This window comes from Rhinopithecus roxellana, chromosome 1, assembly GCF_007565055.1.
Source record: "Rhinopithecus roxellana isolate Shanxi Qingling chromosome 1, ASM756505v1, whole genome shotgun sequence".
In the NCBI taxonomy this organism is placed as follows: Eukaryota; Metazoa; Chordata; class Mammalia; order Primates; family Cercopithecidae; genus Rhinopithecus; species Rhinopithecus roxellana.
Genome location: NC_044549.1, coordinates 40633307 through 40654980, shown reverse-complemented (window position 1 = coordinate 40654980; position 21674 = coordinate 40633307). Strand labels below are relative to the sequence as shown.

General features: G+C 44.6%; 2 protein-coding genes across 4 annotated transcripts in view; both read left to right on the top strand.

Moving 5' to 3' along the window:
• LOC104657623 (cytochrome c oxidase copper chaperone) overlaps nt 1-3577 on the top strand; it is a 24682-nt gene extending 21105 nt beyond the window's left edge. Inside the window, exon 3 of the mRNA XM_030941568.1 lies at nt 3450-3577. The gene's annotated coding sequence lies outside the window, so the exon portion shown is untranslated. The remainder of the gene's footprint in view (nt 1-3449) is intronic.
• On the top strand, nt 2217-21674 carry POPDC2 (popeye domain containing 2). Of its 3 annotated transcripts, none has more exons than XM_030941567.1 (4): nt 2217-3580; nt 8772-8880; nt 14425-14833; nt 20286-21158. In XM_030941567.1, exons 1-4 carry the CDS (start codon nt 3090-3092, stop codon nt 20357-20359), a joined length of 1083 nt encoding a protein of 360 aa, XP_030797427.1. In that variant the 5' UTR covers nt 2217-3089; the 3' UTR covers nt 20360-21158. The 3 variants fall into 3 exon arrangements, with proteins under 3 accessions (XP_030797427.1, XP_010355766.1, XP_010355767.1); XM_010357464.2 differs by lacking the exon at nt 20286-21158 and adding an exon at nt 21166-21674 and having other exon boundaries at nt 2234-3580; nt 14425-14974; XM_010357465.2 differs by lacking the exon at nt 20286-21158 and adding an exon at nt 21166-21674 and having other exon boundaries at nt 2238-3580.

The following is a 21674-nucleotide window of genomic DNA, read 5'->3' as shown; positions in this document are numbered from 1 at the left end:
CAACCTCTTTGGCGGATCTCCTGAGAAAGATGAGCTGCTTTGAAATTCTGTCTTGGGCAGAGCCTTGGTTGCTTCTCCATTTCTGTGCTTCTGACTTCCCTGCTTACAGCTGGCGGGGACAGCTACCCTAGAAGCTCAGGGCGTGCATGTCTGTGGTAGAAGGATGAGCAGCTGCTGCTTGTTGAAGTAGGGGGGTTGTTGGGGAGGCAGGCAAGTGACATAAAAACAGTATATGGAAATCCCCAAACCCCACTGTTTAAATGACTTCAGGGGTCCAAATCATGTCCATGAAGTGGCCTCAATGACATTTCTTCTCCAGACACTCCAACTGTTTCCTTTACTGATTTTTTTCCTCTTAACTTTAGAAAGGAGGAAATATGGTATATATTTGTTGGTCAGATGATTTTAATTAGGTTAAGAAAAAAATGGCTTCCTTCCACATGCCGTGCATTTTCGTACCTCTGTGCCCTTGCTTCTGCTGTTCTCGCCACTAGAAATGCTGTTCTCCCTTTACCTGCCTGGTGAATTCAACCTCTAAACCTCAAATTAGAGGCCAGCCTTTCTTTGCATCTTCCCTCCCTGATGCCACCCTTCCTTCTAGGCTGCCACCATCCTTCAAACTTAACTTGGTTGTTGCGCTTCACACACTGAACTACCTTTGTTTTTTGAGGTCTCTTTACCCTAACGGTGAAAGTTTCTCTTGAGGATCTTTGATCCCCAAGTGCTTAGCTCATAAAAGGCACTCAATAAATATTTGTTGAGTGAAAACATCTATATTTGACAATTTCTCATTTCTCATAAATTTTTATCAAGTTATAACAGCATAGTAAAAGTCCTTATGGATTGAGTGCTTGATTAGTACTGGGAGGTTACTGAGCATCCCACCTGCACTTCAGGGGCGATAGGAGTAATGGTAGTAAGTGCTGACCTAGCAGCAGAGAGGAAGAATCAAGGAGTCATTTGGAATCCATAGAGTCAACTTTCTTTCTCTTCTTTCTCCTTCCTTCCTTCCTTCCATCTTTCTTTCTCTTTCTCTTTCTTTCTTTCTTTCTCTTTCTTTCTTTCTCCTTCCTTCCCTCCCTCCCTCCCTCCTTTCTTTCCTTCTTTCTCTTTCTTTCTTTCTTTCTTTCTTTCTCTCTTCTTTCTTTCTTTCTTTCTTTCTTTCTTTCTTTCTTCTTTCTTTCTTTTCTTTCTTTCTTTTTTTTTTCCTTCCTTTTTTTTTTTTTTCTTTTTTTTTTTCCTCTCCTCTCCTCTCCTCTCCTCTCCTTCCTTCCTTTTCCTTTCCTTTCCTTTCCTTTCTTTCCTTTCCTTTCCTTTCCTTTCCTTTCCTTTCCTTTCCTTTCCTTCCTTTCCTTTCCTTCCTTTTTTCCTTTCTTTCTTTCCCTCTTTCGAGACAGAATCTCGCTCTGTCACCCAGGCTGGAATGCAGTGGCAAAATTTTGGCTCACCACAGCCTCTGCCTCCCAGCTTCAAGAGATTCTCGTGCCTCAGCCTCCCCAGTAGCTGAGACTACAGGCACCCGACACCACGCCCAGCTAATTTTTATATTTTTAGTAGAGACAGGGTTTCCACCATGTTGGCCTCGAACCCCTGACCTCAGGTGATCCACCCACCTTGGCCTCCCAAAGTGTGGGATTACAGGCGTGAGCCACTGCGCCCAGCCAACATTTCTTAGCTTAATGTTTGCATACTCCAGCTTTATCTCTTGGCAGCCCAAAGTAGATTTCTGGGTTCAACCAGAAGTTCCTTGAAAATTGTCAGACTTCATAGAAGTGTGGAATTGAGAGTCATGGATCCAGTACTGTACTTTCATTTACTGGCAGACCCCTTGGGACAGAGTATTAAGTTTGATAGACTTGGGTTCAAATCCTGGCTCTGCCACTTACTCTCTGTGGGAGCTTGTTACCTCTCTGAGCCTCAGTTTCTTCCAGATCTAGAGGGAGAATAGTATTTATTTTGAAAGGTTGTTGTCACAACTAACTTATAAGTGTATAAAACGCCTAATCTAGGTTTGGCACTTCATGGGTGTTTAATAGGTGGGAATTATAATTTGGAAACGCTGGAGTGGGTGGGATGATGATCTGGGCAATGTATTATTATTAGTTTACTATTACCAGATCCAGATATATGCAGGGGAAAGCCAGCTTAGAATTCAAAAAGCCGCTTTACATAGCTACTTTTGTTAAATGGATGTCAAATAAATACGTAATGATATTTGCAATGTGACTTAATAAAGGCCTTCAGGGGTTTTTCCAGCTTTCACTGTTAGGACTTTTTCTGATAATAGTCCCACTTTCCTACTCTGATGTGTCCTCACTCAGGAGCACTGTCTGGCTCTCCCCACAGGGAGCTCGGGACAGTTTCCTGCCTGAAGTGTTGAGGTGAATTCTGTGCTCACTTTTCCTTTTTCTCTCCTTGTCTGACTCTCTCACCCTGAGATCTTATCGTCCTCTGGGAGGTATGTTAAGTGCTCTGCCAGGCTGTCTGTGCCTGGACTGTTTTTTCTCACTGCCAGTACCTCTTGGATTCCAATTCCAAACATGGTATCCATCTGGGGTCACCCTTTCTTCCGGTGCCAAGAGAGAACACATTCCAAATGGAACACAAGTGTGCCTCCCATGCTGGCTCTCCTCATTCTGCTTGGGAAAAACAGAGAGCAGGATGTGGCCGCATCATCCCACACTGCTGGACTTTACCATCCTGTAGTGCTACTTTCCCTTGGGACTATTTAGGTTTTTCTGCTAAGAACCAAATTTGAAGACTGTCCCAAGAAACACGGAACCAAGGAAGTTTGCCAGAGCTCTGCAGGGAGAGCCAGAGCCTTGCTGAGGCGGGGTTGGGGGAGGGGGGGAGAGGTGGGGGTTGGAGAGAGAGAGAGAGGGAGAGAGAGATTTTTAAATTCTCCATGAAGTGTACTATGTTCCATCACTCCTTCCCAAAGCCACCGGAAGCATTCCTTCTAGGAAAGGTGGAGTTGGTGGTGAGAAGCTGGAGGTGAGAAGAACCCTGAACGGACGGATTCATTCATTTTCTGAATTTCCTATGTGAGGACGTATTAGAGCCCAGTGAGGCTTTGAGAGGTCCCAAAGATGAGCACCAACAGCAGCAGAGTGGGCCAGCTTCTCTTGCAGGCTTCAGCGTGCATTAGCTGGAAGCAGGATGTGGAAGGGGCTGTCTACCATTTAGCCAACTGCCTCTTACTCCTGGGCTTCATGGGAGGCAGTGGGGTGTATGGATGCTTCTATTTTTTTGGCTTCCTGAGTGCAGGTTACCTGTGCTGTGTGCTGTGGGGCTGGTTCAGTGCCTGTGGCCTGGACATTGTTCTTTGGAGCTTCCTGCTAGCTGTGGTCTGCCTGCTCCAGCTGGCACGCCTGGTATACCGCCTGCGTGAGGACACCCTCGCTGAGGAGTTTGACCTCCTCTACAAGACGCTGTGCCTGCCCCTGCAGGTGCCCCTACAGACATACAAGGAGATTGTTCACTGCTGTGAGGAGCAGGTCTTAACTCTGGCCACTGAACAGACCTATGCCGTGGAGGGTGAGACACCCATCAACCGCCTGTCCCTGCTGCTCTCTGGCCGGTAAGCTACTCTGTCCATTGCCCAGAATTTCTTTCCCCTGCCCACACTTCTCATTTCCTAGTGTGTCCCTTTCCATTTCATGTCCCATTCCATTGAGGGAAGGATGTGACGAGTCAAACAAACCAAAATAGATTTTTCTAAGAGTGGGGTTGCTTCCTCTTTCTTGGCATTTTCCAAGAAGAAACCAGTTTGTGAGGCATCTTGGTTGACAAGAATGGTTGTGTGTGCCCTTGCTGCTGGAAGGTGTGCAGTGTGTGTGTCTTGAGCCTGGGCCTTAAAGAACCCCTCTGCCACCACCACACACATATTAGTGTGTCATGCCTAAGCTGCAGCAATATCTCTGTAAGCTTTGAAAAACTAACATTTCAATAGGGTTAATCTGTTCCTTATTCAAATTCAACATTTGCTAAGCACCAACTATATTCAGGGAACAATGCCAGAAATGGGAGATCGGGGAAGGGCGGTGGTTCTCATAATCCCTGTTCCCTGCCAAGGCATCAAGGAAACAGCCCCACTTGTATTTGGGGTACCTGTATGCAGCCAGGTAGGGAGAGTGAATACCCCTTGCCCACCTTTCCATTTCCAGTTGTTCTATTGAGGCTCTTGAAAACTAAGAAGTCAAGTACAGTACTGTAAATCTGAGGGCCTAACAATGGGAGAAGAGAAGTGATGCTTACGCCGATCTCATTAAGGCTTATGTGGAAGCACCGCCTCTTTTGGAGAAGGCTGACAGTCGGATATGGGCAGAGATGGTCTTAGTCGGGATCAGTGTATGCCCAGTCAACCTGGATGTGAATGTTGGGCACGGATATCTTTTGAGAAAATATCACGGGGCTCTGTGCTACACACTTAGTAGGTAATTGTGGATTTTTTGATACTGCCCTAGTGGCTCTTGAGCCCCACAACTCCCACTCCACCAGCTTTCTTGAGACCAGGAGAATGTGGTAGAAAAGGTAAGATGGCAATTAGAAGGCTCCAATTCCAAGAAAAAACAAATCGAATCCAGATAATACTGCCAACCACACAATGGGGAAAAAGTTTGACAATGATGCTAATTGTACTACAACTACCACTAATAGTAATAATACACGTTTATGTATTCGTTTATAGAACCTGAAATATCATGTATATATGTTTTGATTTCGTTTGAACTCAGAGGTCCTGGGTTGAATGAACTATGAGGGGAGACATTTTGTGGGGGTACATTTCATTTCATTTATTGGTGAACTGAAAGTGTAAACCAATGTGATTATTTCTAAACAAATATAAGTGTAAATACAAATACATATAACTGTTGCCAAAATGTTTGCACCTCTAGTTCCATGCTCATTCATGAGACCCAAGATGTTGTAACTCGTCTGTTCAAAGGAGGAAATTGAGACCAGCAGAAGTGCTTCCTCCAGTGTAGGGTGCTCATTTGCTGGAAGCATGTAGGGTTACTGTAGAGTTCAGGTAGGACAGATTTACGGTGGACTTGTATAAGATCACTTCCCAGTGAAGGGGAGAGGGGGGCTTGCCCTTGGTGTAGCTTTTCCTGGTATACTTAGCATCAAAAGGCCGAGTCAGAAATTAGACAATTTTGATTTTTTTTCTTGCCTTTCAAGGTTTGGAGTAAGAGTTTTGTTATCTTTCAGTGTCACCCTGTCTCAACTTTGCTGAGCTGGACATAGGGGAAAAGGCTTCTAGTCTATGACTGGGCTCTAGTTTTAAAGGAGAATCGCTGAACCCTGGGCTGGTTGCAGTAAGGGACCAAACATCTCAAAGCAGCAGACAAGAACTTTGTGCCAGGAGGTGGGGACTCTTGTGCAGACTTCCCCATCTCACATGCACACTGTTCTCTAGAGTCCCTCACTCAAACTTCAGAAGTCTTTTTGTTTTATTTAATAAAGGAAACCCATCTCTTTCAAAACTCAGAGAGGCAAAGTGACTTCCTCAGAGTCTGTCTTCCAGTTAAGCAGTGCTTAACTTAGACAGTTTCTCTCATATAAAATTCAAAACACAAACTTCCATACATACAACGCCCTGAGCAGGCAACTAACTATCTAAGCTATTCACATAGGAGAAGATCATCCATCATCCAGTAGATCAAGGAGGAAGAAGAGACAGATGATAAAGGGCACAGCATTCCAATATAAATGGCTTCAGCGAGCCATGAAGACCATTAGACACTATCTACACTCTATGGTCGTCACTCTTTGGTGGCTTGCCTGGGTGGCCGAAATCGCCTAAGGATCTGACAGGTGCTGCAGCAGCACCATTCTCATCTGCTGTCTTCCTTTCCTAGGGAAGCTTTTCACTGAGGTTTTGATCCCCTTTTATTGTGACACAAGTGAGTTTTTTCCTTGGTTTCCTTTGTTGATTTATTCATCCTTCCTTTCTTGCTTCCTTCTTTCCTTGTTTTCCCCCTTCCATACATATTTATTCAGAGTGTTCCTATCTTCCAGTTTTAGGTTGTCAGATAATAAGTGCAATCGTTTTTTAATTGGTCATGGTCTTTGGTAATTTGTACACATGCATATATACCTAGGCATTCATTAAAAGCAAGGCTCAGGAGTGCTGATATCCCATCGGCCAGGACTTATCACATGCCTATGCCTAGCAGTCAGAGAAGTAGAGAAATGTTGATTTTTGCTCTGCAGTCATGTGTCCAGTTAAAATCTAGTACCATTAAGGAAGAGAAGAAAGCAGCTACTGGAGAACAGACTGCCACACTGGATTTCCCAGGTCTTTGTTCATCCCCATGTTTATCTGCTTCTCAATACCCTTTGCATCCCTCAAAATTCAGCCCAAATGTCATCTCCTTCAAGAAATCTGCTGCCCAAAGAGAACCAATCTCTCTCCCTCCTTTGTTACTGTTCCATAATAGCACCTATCACATTGACTTGCAGTCAGTTATTTATGTGCCTGTGACTTCCACTAAGTTGTGAAATCCTCAAAGACAAAGACCAGATTGTATCCATCTCTGCATTCCCAGATCTCCAGGGACATGGGAGATGCTCCATGAATGTTTGTTTAGCCAATAAACTTCCAGAAATAATGGAGGGATATCTCCACCAAATGAACAAGGTGTACCTTAGAGATCTTTTTCATCTTCCCCCTTTGCCTAATAGAGGCACCCCATTGTCCGATATAACTCACTTTAGAAGAGAGGTTAAAGATGGAACTCTGAGTTTTCTGGGCGGGGGTTGAGAAGGAAGGATAAAGCCCATACTGGATTCTAATCTTTTTCCAGATGTGGCATCACGTCTGAAATACATTCCCTGTCCTCAGGCATCGTCATACAGCCACAAGCGTACAAAGGCAGCAAGCAGCAATAGTAAGGCTCCTAACCCCTTAAGTTGTGAAACCAAGCCTGGGGTCATGGGCAAGTCAAGAGCAGTTGTTTAACCTGTTGGTAGTGTGGGATAAGAATATTCATAAAATTAAAGCGAATATATTAATTAGGATTTCTGGCTGCAGACAGCAACCCACTCTAGCAAGCAGAGGGATGGGGGGGGGGGGTGTGTGGAAAGGTCTTTATTTAAAAGATACAAGGATTTCTCATGAAACTCAAGGAAAGACATGCACCTGAGCCTCAGGTAGTACTAGAAACAAGAACGTGTCCTACTAGGACATTTTATGTGATTTCAAGTTTATTTTCTCTATAGCCAGTTGGGACCCATGCTTTTCAAAGTCTGAGTTACGTGACAAAAAAAGTTTTTTTTTAGCTCCTTCAGGGAGGAGTGTGTTAGTTTTGTTAATGTCTGATAATTGTCCCCATCCAAGGCATGATTTACACTCAATTCCATTTCCAAATTCGCAGGGAAGGAGTTTGATTGGCTCAGCTTGAGGTGTCCTTAGGTGTTCACCCTAGGACCATCAACTGGATAGGGTGCGTAGGATCTCATTGTCTAAAGAAACAAGCTATTATTGTACCTGTGGTTAGAGAGGTCAGGGAAGGGGTCATGCTGGGAGAGTCCACTACCATCTACCCAAAGCTCTAGTAATAGGGTGGCAACACGGTGTTATGCTAAGAACATAGAATTTTAGTTCTGCCACTCGATCGCTATGTAACCTTAAGCTCGCCACTCAACCCTTCTGACCACCAGTTTCCTTAGCTATAAAATACAGAAAATAATCTACCTTGAGGTGTTGTGAACATTATATAAGAGAACACTGGTAAAGTGTCTAGCAGAGTCTGGCATATACTGGACTTGCCACTTCCTTCAAAGTCTACAAAGTGGTTAAATGTAAGCATGGATCTTCACGTAGCTAATGGGAAGGAAGAAAGGAGAATCTGTGGAGCAGCGGCATCCAACAGAACTCTCTGTGATGACGGAAACGTTCTAGATCTATGTTGTACAACATGGTAGTCACAGGCCATATGCGGCTGTTGAGCACCTATAATGCAATTAGGTAAGGAACTGAATTTTTAATTTTATTTAATTTTAATTAGTGTAAATGTAAACTTAAATAGGCAGCAGCATTCTTTTCTCTTTTTTTGAGACAGAATTTTGCTCTTTTGCCCAGGCTGGAGTGCAGTGGTGTGATCTCGGCTCACTGCAACCTCTGCCCCCGAGTTCAAGTGATTCTCCTGCCTCGGCCTCCTGAGTAGCTGGGATTGCAGACATCCACCACCATGCCTGGCTAATTTTTGTACTTTTAGTAGAGATGGGGTTTGACCATCTTGGCCAGGCTGGTCTCGAACTCCTGACCTCAGGTGATCCACCTGCCTCGGCCTCCCAAAGTGCTGGGATTACAGGTGTGAGCCATTACACCGGGCCAGCAGCAGAGTTCTTGAGCAGTAATTTCCATCCTGGCTACACATTAGAATCACTGGGGTGATGTAAATACTAATAATATCCAGATTCTACCTACAGAGATTCTTGTTTCATTGCTCTGGGATAAGGCCCAAGCCTAGGTGCTTTTTTAAAAGCTTCCCTGGGGCTTCTACTCTGCAGCCTGAGATTGAGAACCACCAGTAAGGAGGAGGAGGAGGAAAATGAGGGTTCAGGAAGTCTCAATGGGTTCCATTTCTGAACCATTTGCATGCAGTAACTAGGCTGGCTAGTCTAGCTTTGGGTTTTGCCATGCTTTAGGCAAAGTATTTCTACAGGAAGATTCATGTTAATCAGCTACACCTAACTTCAGAATAGGTGACTTGGGGAGCCATTTTCTTTTTCCCACATGATCTCTTCTCTTCCCTTGCCAGGGTTCGTGTGAGCCAGGATGGGCAGTTTCTGCACTACATCTTTCCATACCAGTTCATGGACTCTCCTGAGTGGGAATCACTACAGCCTTCTGAGGAGGGGGTGTTCCAGGTAACAGGGAGCCCCGTGGCAGCACCGCCTCACCCCGTCCCACTGTAGCCCAGCAATATCCGTGCCTCCATGTTTCCCCTCTCACATCTGTCCTTTGCACCACTGCCAGTGTAAAGCTACAGGCCGGGCACTCTTCCTCTGTGTAAAGAGTTCCTGGGCTCCTAGCCATAGGTGAGGTAGGGTAGGAAGATACTGGCCCCTGGGTAGACCATGTTACTTGAATGTTTAAACTCTTCTGGAACACCCTAGTGCCACAAGATAAAAACCCACACTCCTTACAGGGTAACTTAAACCTTTTAGTGCTCTCTAGCCACATTCCCAGCTCTCCCTCCTTCATATTTTTTGCTCATACTAGCCATGCTGAACCACTAGTACTTACCTAAACACACCACATTGTTTTGCAGCTCTATGCCTTGGCCCCTACTTTCCCCTCTGAAATGCATTTCCCTTTCTAGATGAGACCGTGGCACCTCACTTCCTCTGTGAAAACTGCCCAAATTGACCTCACCAACATCCACCCCACAGCCTAGCGCTCCTGTGTGCCTGTTCTAGTCCTTTTACTTATGCTAACTGGTGCACATCTTGCTCTCTGTTCTAATAATCTGGTCTCCTTTCTGTCTTCTGCACCGTGAACTCCTTGAAGTAAAAATCTAGGCTTTTCCCTCTCTGTTCCCAGATAATAAAGGAAAGTACCTGGAGCACAGCAGCTGTTCAGTAAAGAATTGCTGGCTGGGCGTAGTGGCTCACGCCTGTAATCCCAGCACTTTGGGAGGCTGAGGCGGGAGGATCACGAGGTCAGGAGATTGAGACCATCCTGGCTAACACGATGAAACCCCGTCTCTACTAAAAATACAAAAATTAACCGGGCGTGGTGGCGGGCGCCTGTAGTCCCAGCTACTCGCAAGAATGGTGCGAACCCGGGAGGCGGAGCTTACAGTGAGCTGAGATTTCACCACTGCACTCCAGCCTGGGTGACAGAGCAAGACTCTGTCTCAAAAAAAAAAAATTGCTGAACTGGTTTCCCACTGGGCAGCTGATGTCCCAGAGGACTCCATGGGGCATTCACATACATGCTCCAATGCAGGTGCCTGGCTGCCTGGCCCCTACTTTTCTTATCTCTGCCAATCCCTCAGGCTTTGGTCACTTTCTCTGTAGCTCTCACTTACTGAATGGCTAGCATGTGGCAGGCACTACATATCATATTGCCTCATTGATTCTCACAACAACTCTATGGGTTGAATATGATTATTACCCCATTTAACAACTGAGGAAACTAATGCCCAAAAACATCAAGTAATTTGCCCAGGGTCTTCAGCTAGAAAGTGACAAAGCCAAGTTGCCTGGATCTACCATTTCTGTTCTTTATTAAAATGGGAGGGTCACCGGAAGAGTGGAGTTTACACACACACACACACGCACATGCGTGCACACACACACGCACACACTCACTCACCCCTTTAAGGACTCCCCTGCCTGGATAGTTTGCTGGAACTGGAAACACTGGGTTCCATGTGTCTCCTACTACTTTTATCAGGGAGTCCCTCAAACCAACATATGAGCCAACCCCGGAACAGACACACACAGGCATTGCTACCTGGCAGGGCCTGCTTCCGCCCCCACCCTGACACTTGGCTCTGTGATAATAATGGAGCCTGAGAGGCAGTCCTGATCCCACTGCCAGGGCCACCAGCCGCAGATCCACTTCCATCGTGTTCCTACCCTGACCTCCCTCCACACACCCTCTCTAACTAGCCCAGAAACCTTCTTCAGGAACTCTCTCAGGCACATGAGAACCTCTAGGAGGGCTGAGTCAGGACCTGAGCCAGCTGGACCGGGGCGCTTTCTGACACTGACATGAAGGAACAGTTGGTAGGTAAGCCGGGTGTCCTCCCCTAAGTTACGCTCAAGAGGAAGGGCTGTAACCCCACATGGCCTCTCAGCCTGGAATGTAGGTGCGGTCATATTCCTCCCATTTATATTTTTAGTGTGCACCTCCTTTGGGAGCAATCAGAGCCACACATTTGCTATTGGCTGTGTAAAGTCCCATTTCCTCTTTGCAAATGTCAAGTGTTATCTTAAGTTAGAGTTCATCCTGTCCTTGCCTTTTGCAATTACATAGCCTTTGTTGACTGAGAGCAATCCACAGTGACAGCCTAAATTATAATTCACATTGTACTTAACACAAATCAATCAGCATTCCACCACACCTCTCAACAATTCAATTAAGTCAGAATGCATTGTGTGTTCGGCACTGTGACACTCATTAGTCACCGAGAACACAGCACAGGAGGGATCACACGGAAATCATCCCTGTTTTTCTAATTTGCATCCTATCTTACTGAACCTAAGTCCTATTTACATAGATTATCTCATTTACTTCATTCAACCAGGCTGGCCAGCATGGTGAAACCCCATCTCTACTAAAAATACAAAAATCAGCCAGGCACAGTGGCAGGTGCCTATAATCCCAGCTACTTGGGAGGCTGAGGCAGGAGAATTGCTTGAACCCAGGAACTGGAGGTTGCAGTGAGCCGAGATCACGCCACTGTACTCCAGCCTGGGTGACAGAACAAGACTTCGTCTCCGGTTGGGGGAGGAGGGGAGGAAAGTGACATTAGGTTGTTTTGCAACATACAAGATTGGCTGTCTTCCCTTGATTCATTTATTCACTTCAGTTATATTTATTGAAAACTTAGTATGTACCAGGCACTGTTAAAAGGGCTTGAAATATATCAGTGAATAGAACAGATGAAGGTCCCTCCCCTCATGAAATTTACATTCTCATAATGGAGTCAAAAAGCCATAGACAAAATGAATCAGTAAATTATATAATATGTTAGAGGATAATAACTGCTAGTTAAAAAAAAGAAAGCCTAGAGTAGTGTAAGGGAGATATGGTTGCAATTTTAAATAGGGTGGTCATGGAAATCCTTGTTAAGCAGGTAACATTTGGGCAAAAACCTGAGAGAGGTGACAGGTGAGGTCTGTGAATATCTGGGAAAAGCATATCAGACAGAGGAAAGAGCCAGTGCAGAGGTCCTGAGGTGGGGCCAGTGGTGTTTGACTCACAGAAAGGAGGACAGTGGACCTGGAATGGAGAGAGGAAGGGGAGGGAATAGCAGGAGAGAAAGTTGGAGAGGTGACAAGGTAGCAAGATTATGTAGGGCCATAACATATATTGTCTAGATACAGCCAAAAGGATTTTCTAAAGGGTTGGATATAGTATGTGAGAGAAAGAGATCAAGGAAGACTCTAAGGCTTTTGGCCTGAGGAACTGGACGGGTGGTGCTGCTTTATCTCATCTGAGATAAAGAAAGCTGCAGGTATAGCTGCCTTCGGAGGACTAGGAGGTTCAGTTATGTTAGGTTTGCATCATCTGTGGACATTTAGATGGAGATGCTGCATAGGCAACTGGATATTTAAGTCTGGAATTCAGGAATGAGATTTGGGCCTGAGATACAAATTTGGGAGTTGGTTGTATACAGATGATATTTAAAGCCATTGGATAGGATGAGCTCACCAAGTGAGTGAGTGTGGATGGAAGAGGGAATGGTTCAAGAGCGGAGTCCTGGGATACTTTAGTGGTAAGGAGTTGGAGAGAAAAGGAGAAAGCAGCAAAGGAACTTGAAAAGGAACAATCATGAGATTGGACCAGGAGTGTATGGCATCCTGGGAACCAAGAAAAGAAGGTGTATCAAAGAGGAGGGGGATATTGATGGATGCCATGAAAAAACATCAGACTCAGCAGCTTAGAGGTCACTGGTGACCTTAACAGGAGCAGTGTTTGTGGACTGCTGGGGACAAAGTCTATCGGTTTAAGAGAGTGAGAAGAGAGGAATTGGAGACAGTAAGTATAAACAGGTTTTTTTTTCTTTATGAGTTTTGCTAAAAAGAGAAGCAAATTAGTGGAGTGATAGTCAGGGAAGTGAGGTCAAGAAAAAGAATTTTTATTTGTAAAATTTTGTTTTATTTTAAGATGGAAGAAGTAACAGTATATTTCTAAGAAGGTTCACAGTCTTTGTGTTTGGCTTTAAGGACATTATTTACATTCGGCTTAGCTCTTGCTCAAACACACCTGCTTCATATTTGGTACTCTCATTTCTTTTTGGGAATTGTTCATAAGTACATCTAAGGTACAGGCTATGGCAGATTGTGACAACTACTTGCTGAACTATTAGTCATGGACAGATTGTATTATTTTCAGAATTATTTCTCATGAGGTAAGAGAGAATAAGTAATTTATCTGACATCATACAACTGATAGAGGTAAAGTTGAAACATGAAACCACTTCTGGCCTCAATAATGTAGTTTAGGTCCTGATTGCAGTGCTAACAATTAGTAGGGAAAAGTTGAGAGGAGGAAATTAATAAAGGACGTGGGGGAGGGGTATAGCAGAAAAGAAGGAAGAGGAGGTTAGTGGGAGATCTGGTAGGCAATGCAGGAATGAAAAGGATTATATATAATCTCTAATAAAGAACGTTTAGAAAGCTACCCTACCTTCAATTTGACAATTCATATAAAGTACTTAACACAATGCCTGGCACCTCTTGACAAATGTTAGCTGCTAACCTCATTATCATCATCATTTCCACCGTCTCCATCCACAAAAATATATCATGAACTCTGCCAGCCCAAAGTATTAGGGTCAATTAGATTATTAAAAATTGTGTGATTCTGCACCCTTTTCCTGCACTGTCATAAGCATGTTTCCATTTTAACCACAGCTTTACCACTCATCATTATTGTGACAAGGATTTATCACGCATCTGCTGCATGCCAGGCACATGTTATTGTTTATTTCCCATGCAAGCATAATTTAACCTTGCATCATGGGCACATAGTGAGTGCTCAGAAATTTCTAGATGAATAAACAAATGGAGAATGGGGTGCCCTTTGATTTTCTGCACTTTAGACTTTGTCTTCCTCTATGCCCTTTTTCTGATTTCAGTCATCAGATCCTTTTGGTTACTTGAAGTGGCCAAGTTAAGAGCAATTTTATGGACCCAAATCCCAGGCCCATGCTTCATCCACATGATGTAGCTTGGCATACCTCATCAGAAGCTTTTTCTCAAACTGAACTTTCCAGCTCTTTTTGTGTCCCTACCCCAATATCTTATCCTTCCTCTGTCTTGAAATGAATAGTTGTCAGCATTTCAAACACTCTTCAGAGCACCAGAAGGCCCTTTCTTTCTCTATCTCAAAATCATAAGACTCAGAACCTTCTGCAGTCACTAGTATCATTAGCCATGGAACCACAGAATTGGAGCTGAGGAAAATGGGTATGGAACCTGAGGCTCCAGGAAGTGATGGGTGAGTGACTAAATGGCTGATCCCAGGGCTCCTGATACTAGACACCCCCTATCAGTGCACACAAGTGAAAGTCATCTACTAGACCTCCTCCAGGCAAGGTCATAGAGGGGTACTCCCACACAGCTTCTTCAGTAAAAGTACAGCTGTTTTCCAAGTGACTGTGTGATCTCTGTGCTCAGCATGGACAAGTTTTCTAGTTTAAACCTTTACTGTCTGCTTCTGACCCCTCTCAGGTCACTCTGACTGCTGAGACCTCATGTAGCTACATTTCCTGGCCCCGGAAAAGTCTCCATCTTCTTCTGACCAAAGAGCGATACATCTCCTGCCTCTTCTCGGCTCTGCTGGGTTATGACATCTCAGAGAAGCTCTACACTCTCAATGACAAGCTCTTTGCTAAGTTTGGGCTGCGCTTTGACATCCGCCTTCCCAGCCTCTACCATGTCCTGGGTCCCACTGCTGCAGACCCAGGACCAGAGTCCGAGAAGGGTGATGAGGAAGTCTGTGAGCCAGCTGCGTCCCCTCTTCAGGCCACGCCAACCTCTCTCCAGCAAACACCTCCTTCTTCTCCCCCTCCAGCTGCCACCAACTTTCCTGCACCTCCTTCTTGGGCCAGGTTGTCCAGGCCAGACAGCGGCATCCTGGGTGAGGACTCCACCAGTCTGGTGCTGGAGGATTTTGAGGAGGTGTCAGGATCAGAATCATTTATGGATTATAGGAGTGATGGGGAGTACATGAGGTGAAGGGAGAACTAACATGGGCACAGCCACCGGCTCAGGATCCTATGTAAGTACTCAGAAGGCAGCTGCCGCACATTCCTGTCAATGGCTGGCCTTAACTCAGCTTGTTAGGGAAAAAAAAAAAAAAAAAAAAAATCATTTGTGGAACATCTCCTCTTAGAGGACTCACAGAAAGTGGCATTAACCCAACTTTGCAGATAGCAACTCACTCTGGGTGCATGCAAGGCATGAAGGGATTTTAAAAACTCATTCATTATTAACTGTGATTGCATTTTGGAAAGTGGGCTGGTTGATATGTTGAGCCAGGAAGGTAGATTGCTAAGCATTTTTGCAAGTTTGTTCTAATAGCTGAGGCCACAGCTGGAGTTAAAGGGGCTTTTATTTGTGGCATGCATTTTAAAAGAAAAAGAATGTGGCAGGGTTCTAATTCCGATTGCTTGTCTTTCCTGGTATAGAGGCTGTCCTGGAAAGCAGTTGTTATTTAGCCTAGACTGGGCAGGCATGCAATTTAAAAAATTGCATATTTTAAAGAGGATTGTGATTATGGGCTAATAGCTCGGGGAGGAAAATGTCCTCATCTTGCTTTCTTCTCACCCAGTGAAGAATGTGTTTGTTGATCACACAGACAGAGGACTAGATACTGCTATGAATAAACATTACTATGATCAGATGGGTATATGGCAGCCTGGCTTTCCCCAGTCACCCACACCTGTGGGAGGTAGGATGTGTATAAATCCTGGAGGGCCTAATGGTGCGTGCAGGATTTCCCTCGCAGAATTTCCCTCACCAGAGAGTCTACAAGAAAGTCTGTGCCCAGTGGTTCTGGGAAATTGCTCTTATGTTCCCCCGGCTGCCTCACAATGCTGTGACGTTTTTTTCTGTAACTCCACCCAACCATGATGTAGGCCTGAATTTCCTGAGGAAAATCCCATTGTTCCAATTTGGAAGGCGCTTCCCACTGTTCTTTAGAAAGCACCAATAAATTACCTGAGAAACTAGCCCAGTGAGGAAGGCCTCCAGAGTACATGAAATGAATGAGTGAATGTTTGTCTATTTTGAAAAACAGGTTATATAAACGATGAAAGAGGCCTCGGAGGTGACTGATGAAAGGTTAGAGATTTGGTTTTATAGATATGGAATTTACAATCTCCTGTGTTACCAGCGTCCTTAGAACCATAGTTCAGCTGATTCTGAGGTAATTCCAAGGATCAGTCTAACACCCCAGATCACTTTGTTGAGTTCCTCCAAGTGTGCATTGGCCACTCTGATCACTCCTTTCCCTCTGTGCAGCTGTTCACCTTCCTACTCATTCATCCTGCATCCACGCATGCTCCTTATGACCTGTGGATCCCTCTTGATCCAACTTGCCCATCCACCTATACAGTCTCTCTTCAACTCACAGCAGCTCTGTTTTCTCATGTTGTTCTTCCTGGTTTTCTCTCTTTTCTTGGTTCTATTTTTCTCTTCTTTCTTCTCCAATTTCTTCTTAGTCCTTGATTGCCTCCTCCATTTGCTGGGTTTTTTTTGTTTTTTTTTTTCTTTTCTTTCTTGAGACAGGGTCTCACTCTGTCACTCAGGATGAAGTGCAGTGACACGATGTGGGCTCACTGCAACCTCTACCTCCAAAAGCTCAACTGATCCTCCCACCTCAGCCTCCCAAGTAACAGGGATTACAGGCACATGTCACTGTGGCTGGATAATGTTTAATTTTTAAATGTTTTTTGTAGAGACAAGGTCTCCCCATGTTGCCCAGGTTGTTCTGGAACTCCTGGGCTCAAATGATCCTCCTGCCTTGGTCTCCCAAAGTGCTAGGATTACAGGCACGAGCCAGCATACGTGGCCAGTTTGCTGCTCTTAAGTGTCCGTTTTCTTCCGTCTTCTCAGTTTATTTCTCCCTCTTCAGTTGTCTCTTGTTTTCTTCCATTTTATTGTTCATACATTTATCTCTCCTATTACCTCCTTTTTTCTTTCCCACTTTTTTGCCTTGCTCTATCTATTCTTCCTCCTAAACACCCTGTACCCCCATCTTATTAGTTTTTAATCCTAACTCTCCCAAAGATCAGTACTTTTCCCTCTGCCTATAAAGAAAACCATGCGGCCGGGCACGGTGGCTCAGGCCTGTAATCCCAGCACTTTGGGAGGCCGAGGCGGGCGGATCACGAGGTCAGGAGATCCAGACCATCCTGGCTAACACGGTGAAACCCCGTCTCTACTAAAAATACAAAAAAATTAGTCGGGCCTGGTGGCCGGAGCCTGTAGTCCCAGCTACTCGGGAGGCTGAGGCAGGAGAATGGCGTGAACCCGGGAGGCGGAGCTTGCAGTGAGCTGAGATCCGGCCACTGCACTCCAGCCTGGGCGACAGAGCCAGACTTCGTCTCAAAAAAAAAAAAAAAGAAAGAAAGAAAGAAAAGAAAAAAAAAAACCATTCAAGTGAAGGTGTAAAATCCCCAACTTTAGGAATATTTTCCAAACATCAGGAGACAGACAGCACGGGAAATGAGAAAGAGACCAAGACTGGGAATCCAAAGTCCTAGCTTCTATGTCTGGCTTTGCGCTAATCAAATACGTGACTTTTTTGCAAACCATACAACCTCTCTAAACCTTACTTTCTTCGTTTGAGCGTGTTGGACCAGCTGTCCCCAGGAACCCTCTTGGATTTATCTGAGAAGGCAAAGATAAGTTTTTCAAAGGAAGAAAAGAGGAGTAGTCAGACCACAGTTCAGTAGACACGAGCCCCAGGACATCTGAGTGTCTTTCAGCAAGAACTCTCTGCGGTATTTCACTACAGTTTCTCTGGCACCTTGGGACTCTCCCCCACGCTTGTGGTGGTGGGTCTTGCTTCACTAGAAGTTCCCTCCATTCTGTGGCTGTGAAGAATCTATCACTTATCATGTGATTACAGTGCAGATTTTTTTTTTCCTTTTCCTTTTTTCTCTTTCTTTTCTTTCTTTCTTTTTTTGCGTTCTTTCGGCTCGGAGTGATTGCTGTGTGCTTCTGTTCTTCGTTCCTTTAGTTCTCTCTTGGGATCTTGAGCGATCTCGGATTTCTTCTTCTTGCTGTTTTTTGAGTTTCGCTTTCTCTTTTCTTCCTCTACTCTCTCCTTCTCTCATTCCTTCCTTCCTTCCTTCCTTCCTTCCTTCCTTCCTTCCTTCCTTCCTTCCTTCCTTTCTTTCTTTCTTTCTCTCTCTCTCTCTCTTCTCTCTCTCTCTCTCTCTCTCTCTCTCTTTCTTTCTTTTCTTTCTTTCTTTCTTGACAGAGTCTTGCTCTGTCCCCTAGGCTGCAGCACAGTGGCGCGATCTCAGCTCACTGCAAGCTCCGCCTCCCGGGTTCACGCCATTCTCCTGCCTCAGCCTCCCGAGTAGCTGACACTACAGGCGCCGGCCGCCACGCCCGGCTACTGTTTTTGGTATTTTTGGTAGAGACGGGGTTTCACCGTCTCCATCTCCTGACCTGGTGATCCGCCTGCCCCGGCCTCCCAAAGTGCTGCAATTACAGGCGTGAACCCCCGCGCCCGGGCTACAGTGCAGATATTTTATGTGAGAGGAGATCACAACTCAATCCCCAAGCCCTCAACCCTTAATACATACTATCGTATGAAATGCCTCTTCCCAAATTCAGCCTTTTCTAAAACTCAAGATGAGAAAACTGCTGATGAGGCTCACTTTCTAAAATACCGGAATTCGCAATATGGAGAGAATAGGTTTTTCATGTTTCGTTGTTTAAGCAATAGAGAGAAAGGAAAATTATGTTGTTTACTTTTTAGGCCATAAAGGTTTTCAGAACAACTTGAAAACATGATCAAATTAGCCAAACTTCTGACAGTTTTCAATGTAGTCTGTGATAATGGGATAATTTAGCCTCAGTTCTTTTTCTGGAATTGTGTTTTGGATGTTTGGTTTTACTCATTTACCATCAAACTTGCTGTAAGGTTATTACTGTAACTAATAGGCCTATTCCCTTATGATTGGGAGCAATTTACTGTTGTTTCTTTCACAAAGTACGGCACCATTCACTATCTATTTCCTGGCTCTTTAGTTATCAAAATTTTAAGCTCATTGCTATTCATCCCAGCATAGCACTTATATGAGAGGCATGAAGCTGGCTGAATTCTGCATCGTTAGGGATGACACAGTCTCATTACATTGATACCAGCGCTTGTCTCTCACACCAATCCAAATTAAGACCAACTGAAAATAGCCAAAGTTTCCTCTTGAACTCCTTGTTGAAGACACATCTGTGTTTTAGTCTGGTGGTACCCAAAATTGAACAAAAAATGGGTGCTGCTTCTCTTAACAGGCAAAATTATGCTGCAGGATAATGTATTCATGCAGGGTCTTCCAGTCAGACCCCAAATTATCCCTGCCTTCACTAGAATTTTTCTGTTTAATTCTATGGCCACTCTCCACAGGGATCCATTCTGTGTCTTACTTATAGGAGATGCTCAGTGAATGAAGGATTTATCTTCTAGAAATGCAGCTCTGATGTAGTCTGTTGAGTGAAATAATGAATCCATTATCACAGACTAAATTGAAAGATGTCCGATATCTGGAGGATTTTAATTTTGTTTCACATTGTTCTGAAAACTCTGTGGCCTGGAAAGCGAAAACTGTACTGTTTCTTTTCTCCCTATTATTTAAATAAACAAATGATGAACAGATTACAAAACGGAAGACACTCGAGGTAAGGGAAGGAGCCCCTCGACAGGAGGATCAGACATAGTACCAAGGGCCAGAGAAATGATTCGATAAACACTTACTATTTACCATGTATTTCAGGCTTGGTTCTAGGTAATCACATGATAAGTAGTTGAAAGAACTGAAAATGTTTAATCTGCCAGAAAAGGGCAAGTGTAATGTCTTCAAATTTTAAAAAGAATGTGAATTAGAACTTGACTTAATTTGGTGTAGTTTTTGTGGGCAGAAATTGAATGGCTGAAAGTTACAAGAAGGATTTTAGCTTAGTATTGATACTGGATTGTTCATGGGTAGTGAGAGTTACTCATCACTGGAAGAGTTCAAGCAGGGGCCAAAAGAAATCTCAGAGATTTTATAAGGTGATTCATGCTTTGGGAAAAGGATGCCTTGGATTATTGCTGTTAGAGTACCTTCTAACTCTAGGATTCTGTGGTTCTAAGATCTGGACTCTAGTCTTGCCATTCACCTGCCATCAAGAGCAGGTTCCTCATCTGAAGGACAGGACCAAGATGGCTCTGTCTACCTTACCAGGTTGCTGTGAGGAGTGATTGTGATAAAATACATAAAGGCAGTTTTTAAGCTGTGAAGCACTAGTTAAATGTGTAGCATATTTTAAGATTCTGTTGTATGTACAATTATTTAGCAGTCTCTCTCTTTTATCAGAGATAGATGATTTTCCCTCTTATTTCCCCCAGTTTGGCTTTTCAGGGAGGGTGGCAGCTGTCAGAATCCCCTGACAACAAAAGGTACAGCAAAAAGTGGAGGCCTAAAGAAAACACGTGCTAGCCCCTTAGCCCCTGAATAACTAAGTCACACCCCAGTCTGCTCTCCTTCCTCTGTTTGGGAGGAGGCAGATTAGAGTCATCAGGCTCTTCCCCTCAGAAGCAGCTGTAAGGTATTTGGTAGCTGTCAGTGCTAGCAAATAGCGCTTTTCTCACAGAACTACTGGAAAGAGTCCTGGCACAGAAAACTTGCTCTTGAAAGTGACACGGCCAGAGCAGTGGTCTCTAGAGGGTCGTGCCACCTCTACCTGCCACAGGTTCCATTGTCAGTCAGGTAAGTTAGAGGCAGCAGGTCCCCACCTGCCCTCTGGATCACAGCAGCCTGGGGCTGCTCCAGAGTCATGTTTCCACTTCTGCCTTACAGGCCTCATTTTCCTACCCATCTTTCTGTAAAAATGAAAGTCATGAGTCTTATGAAACTTATCAATATTCAATACAGGCTTTTTTTTTTTCCTTTAAATTGGGTAGGGTTAGGTAAGAAGTAGAGTTCTGTAGAATGTTCATAGGAAGCAACAAAAGTTGATCTCTTGATCTCTACAATAGGAGAGGATTGGGCTACATACCTTCAAAGCTGACTTGCCCTAATATTCTAGTACGAAATGATTCAAAGTTACACCTGCCCCTCTCATGTCAGGCAGTGAGTACAGCTAAAACACTGGGAATTGATAGAGGAAAAGAAAAAAACTGAAAAGAACCTTTTGAAGTTAGACAAACGGTCCAGAGACATAGTGCTAAAATCCTGCCTCTTTTTCTTTCCACAGCTTCTAGAATTCCTCTCCAGAGCTACTCTCCAGTTATATCCAGGGGACAGGCCCCTTTGGCTCCAACCTACACGCCTGAACTTTAAGGATCATTGGACTGTCTTCTCTGTGGCCAGCACAGCTCTCTTCTGTGCTCACAGACTGGCACTGATAGGCATGCCTCTTTCCCCACCCACTGGAAGGCTCACAGGCAAGGTGAGAGAGGACACAGAAGGTGCCAACACTGTCGCTACAGTAAGGACCTTGAGTGACTTCGAGAAATTCACCATCATAAGCCTTCCTTCAGGAGCAGGCATTGGAAGTGCAGAGGCACAGATTCCATTCTTTACCAGCTGCAGAATCTTGGGCAAGTTGCATGGCCTCTGTGAGCCTCATCGGTAAACAGTGGGGGTTATGAAACCCACCTCACAGGGTTGTTGTGAGGATCCGATGAGTTGATTTAGGTAAGCACCTAGCACATGGCATGGCACCAAGTAAGCACTCAATAAATCACTCAATTCTTTTCCCTA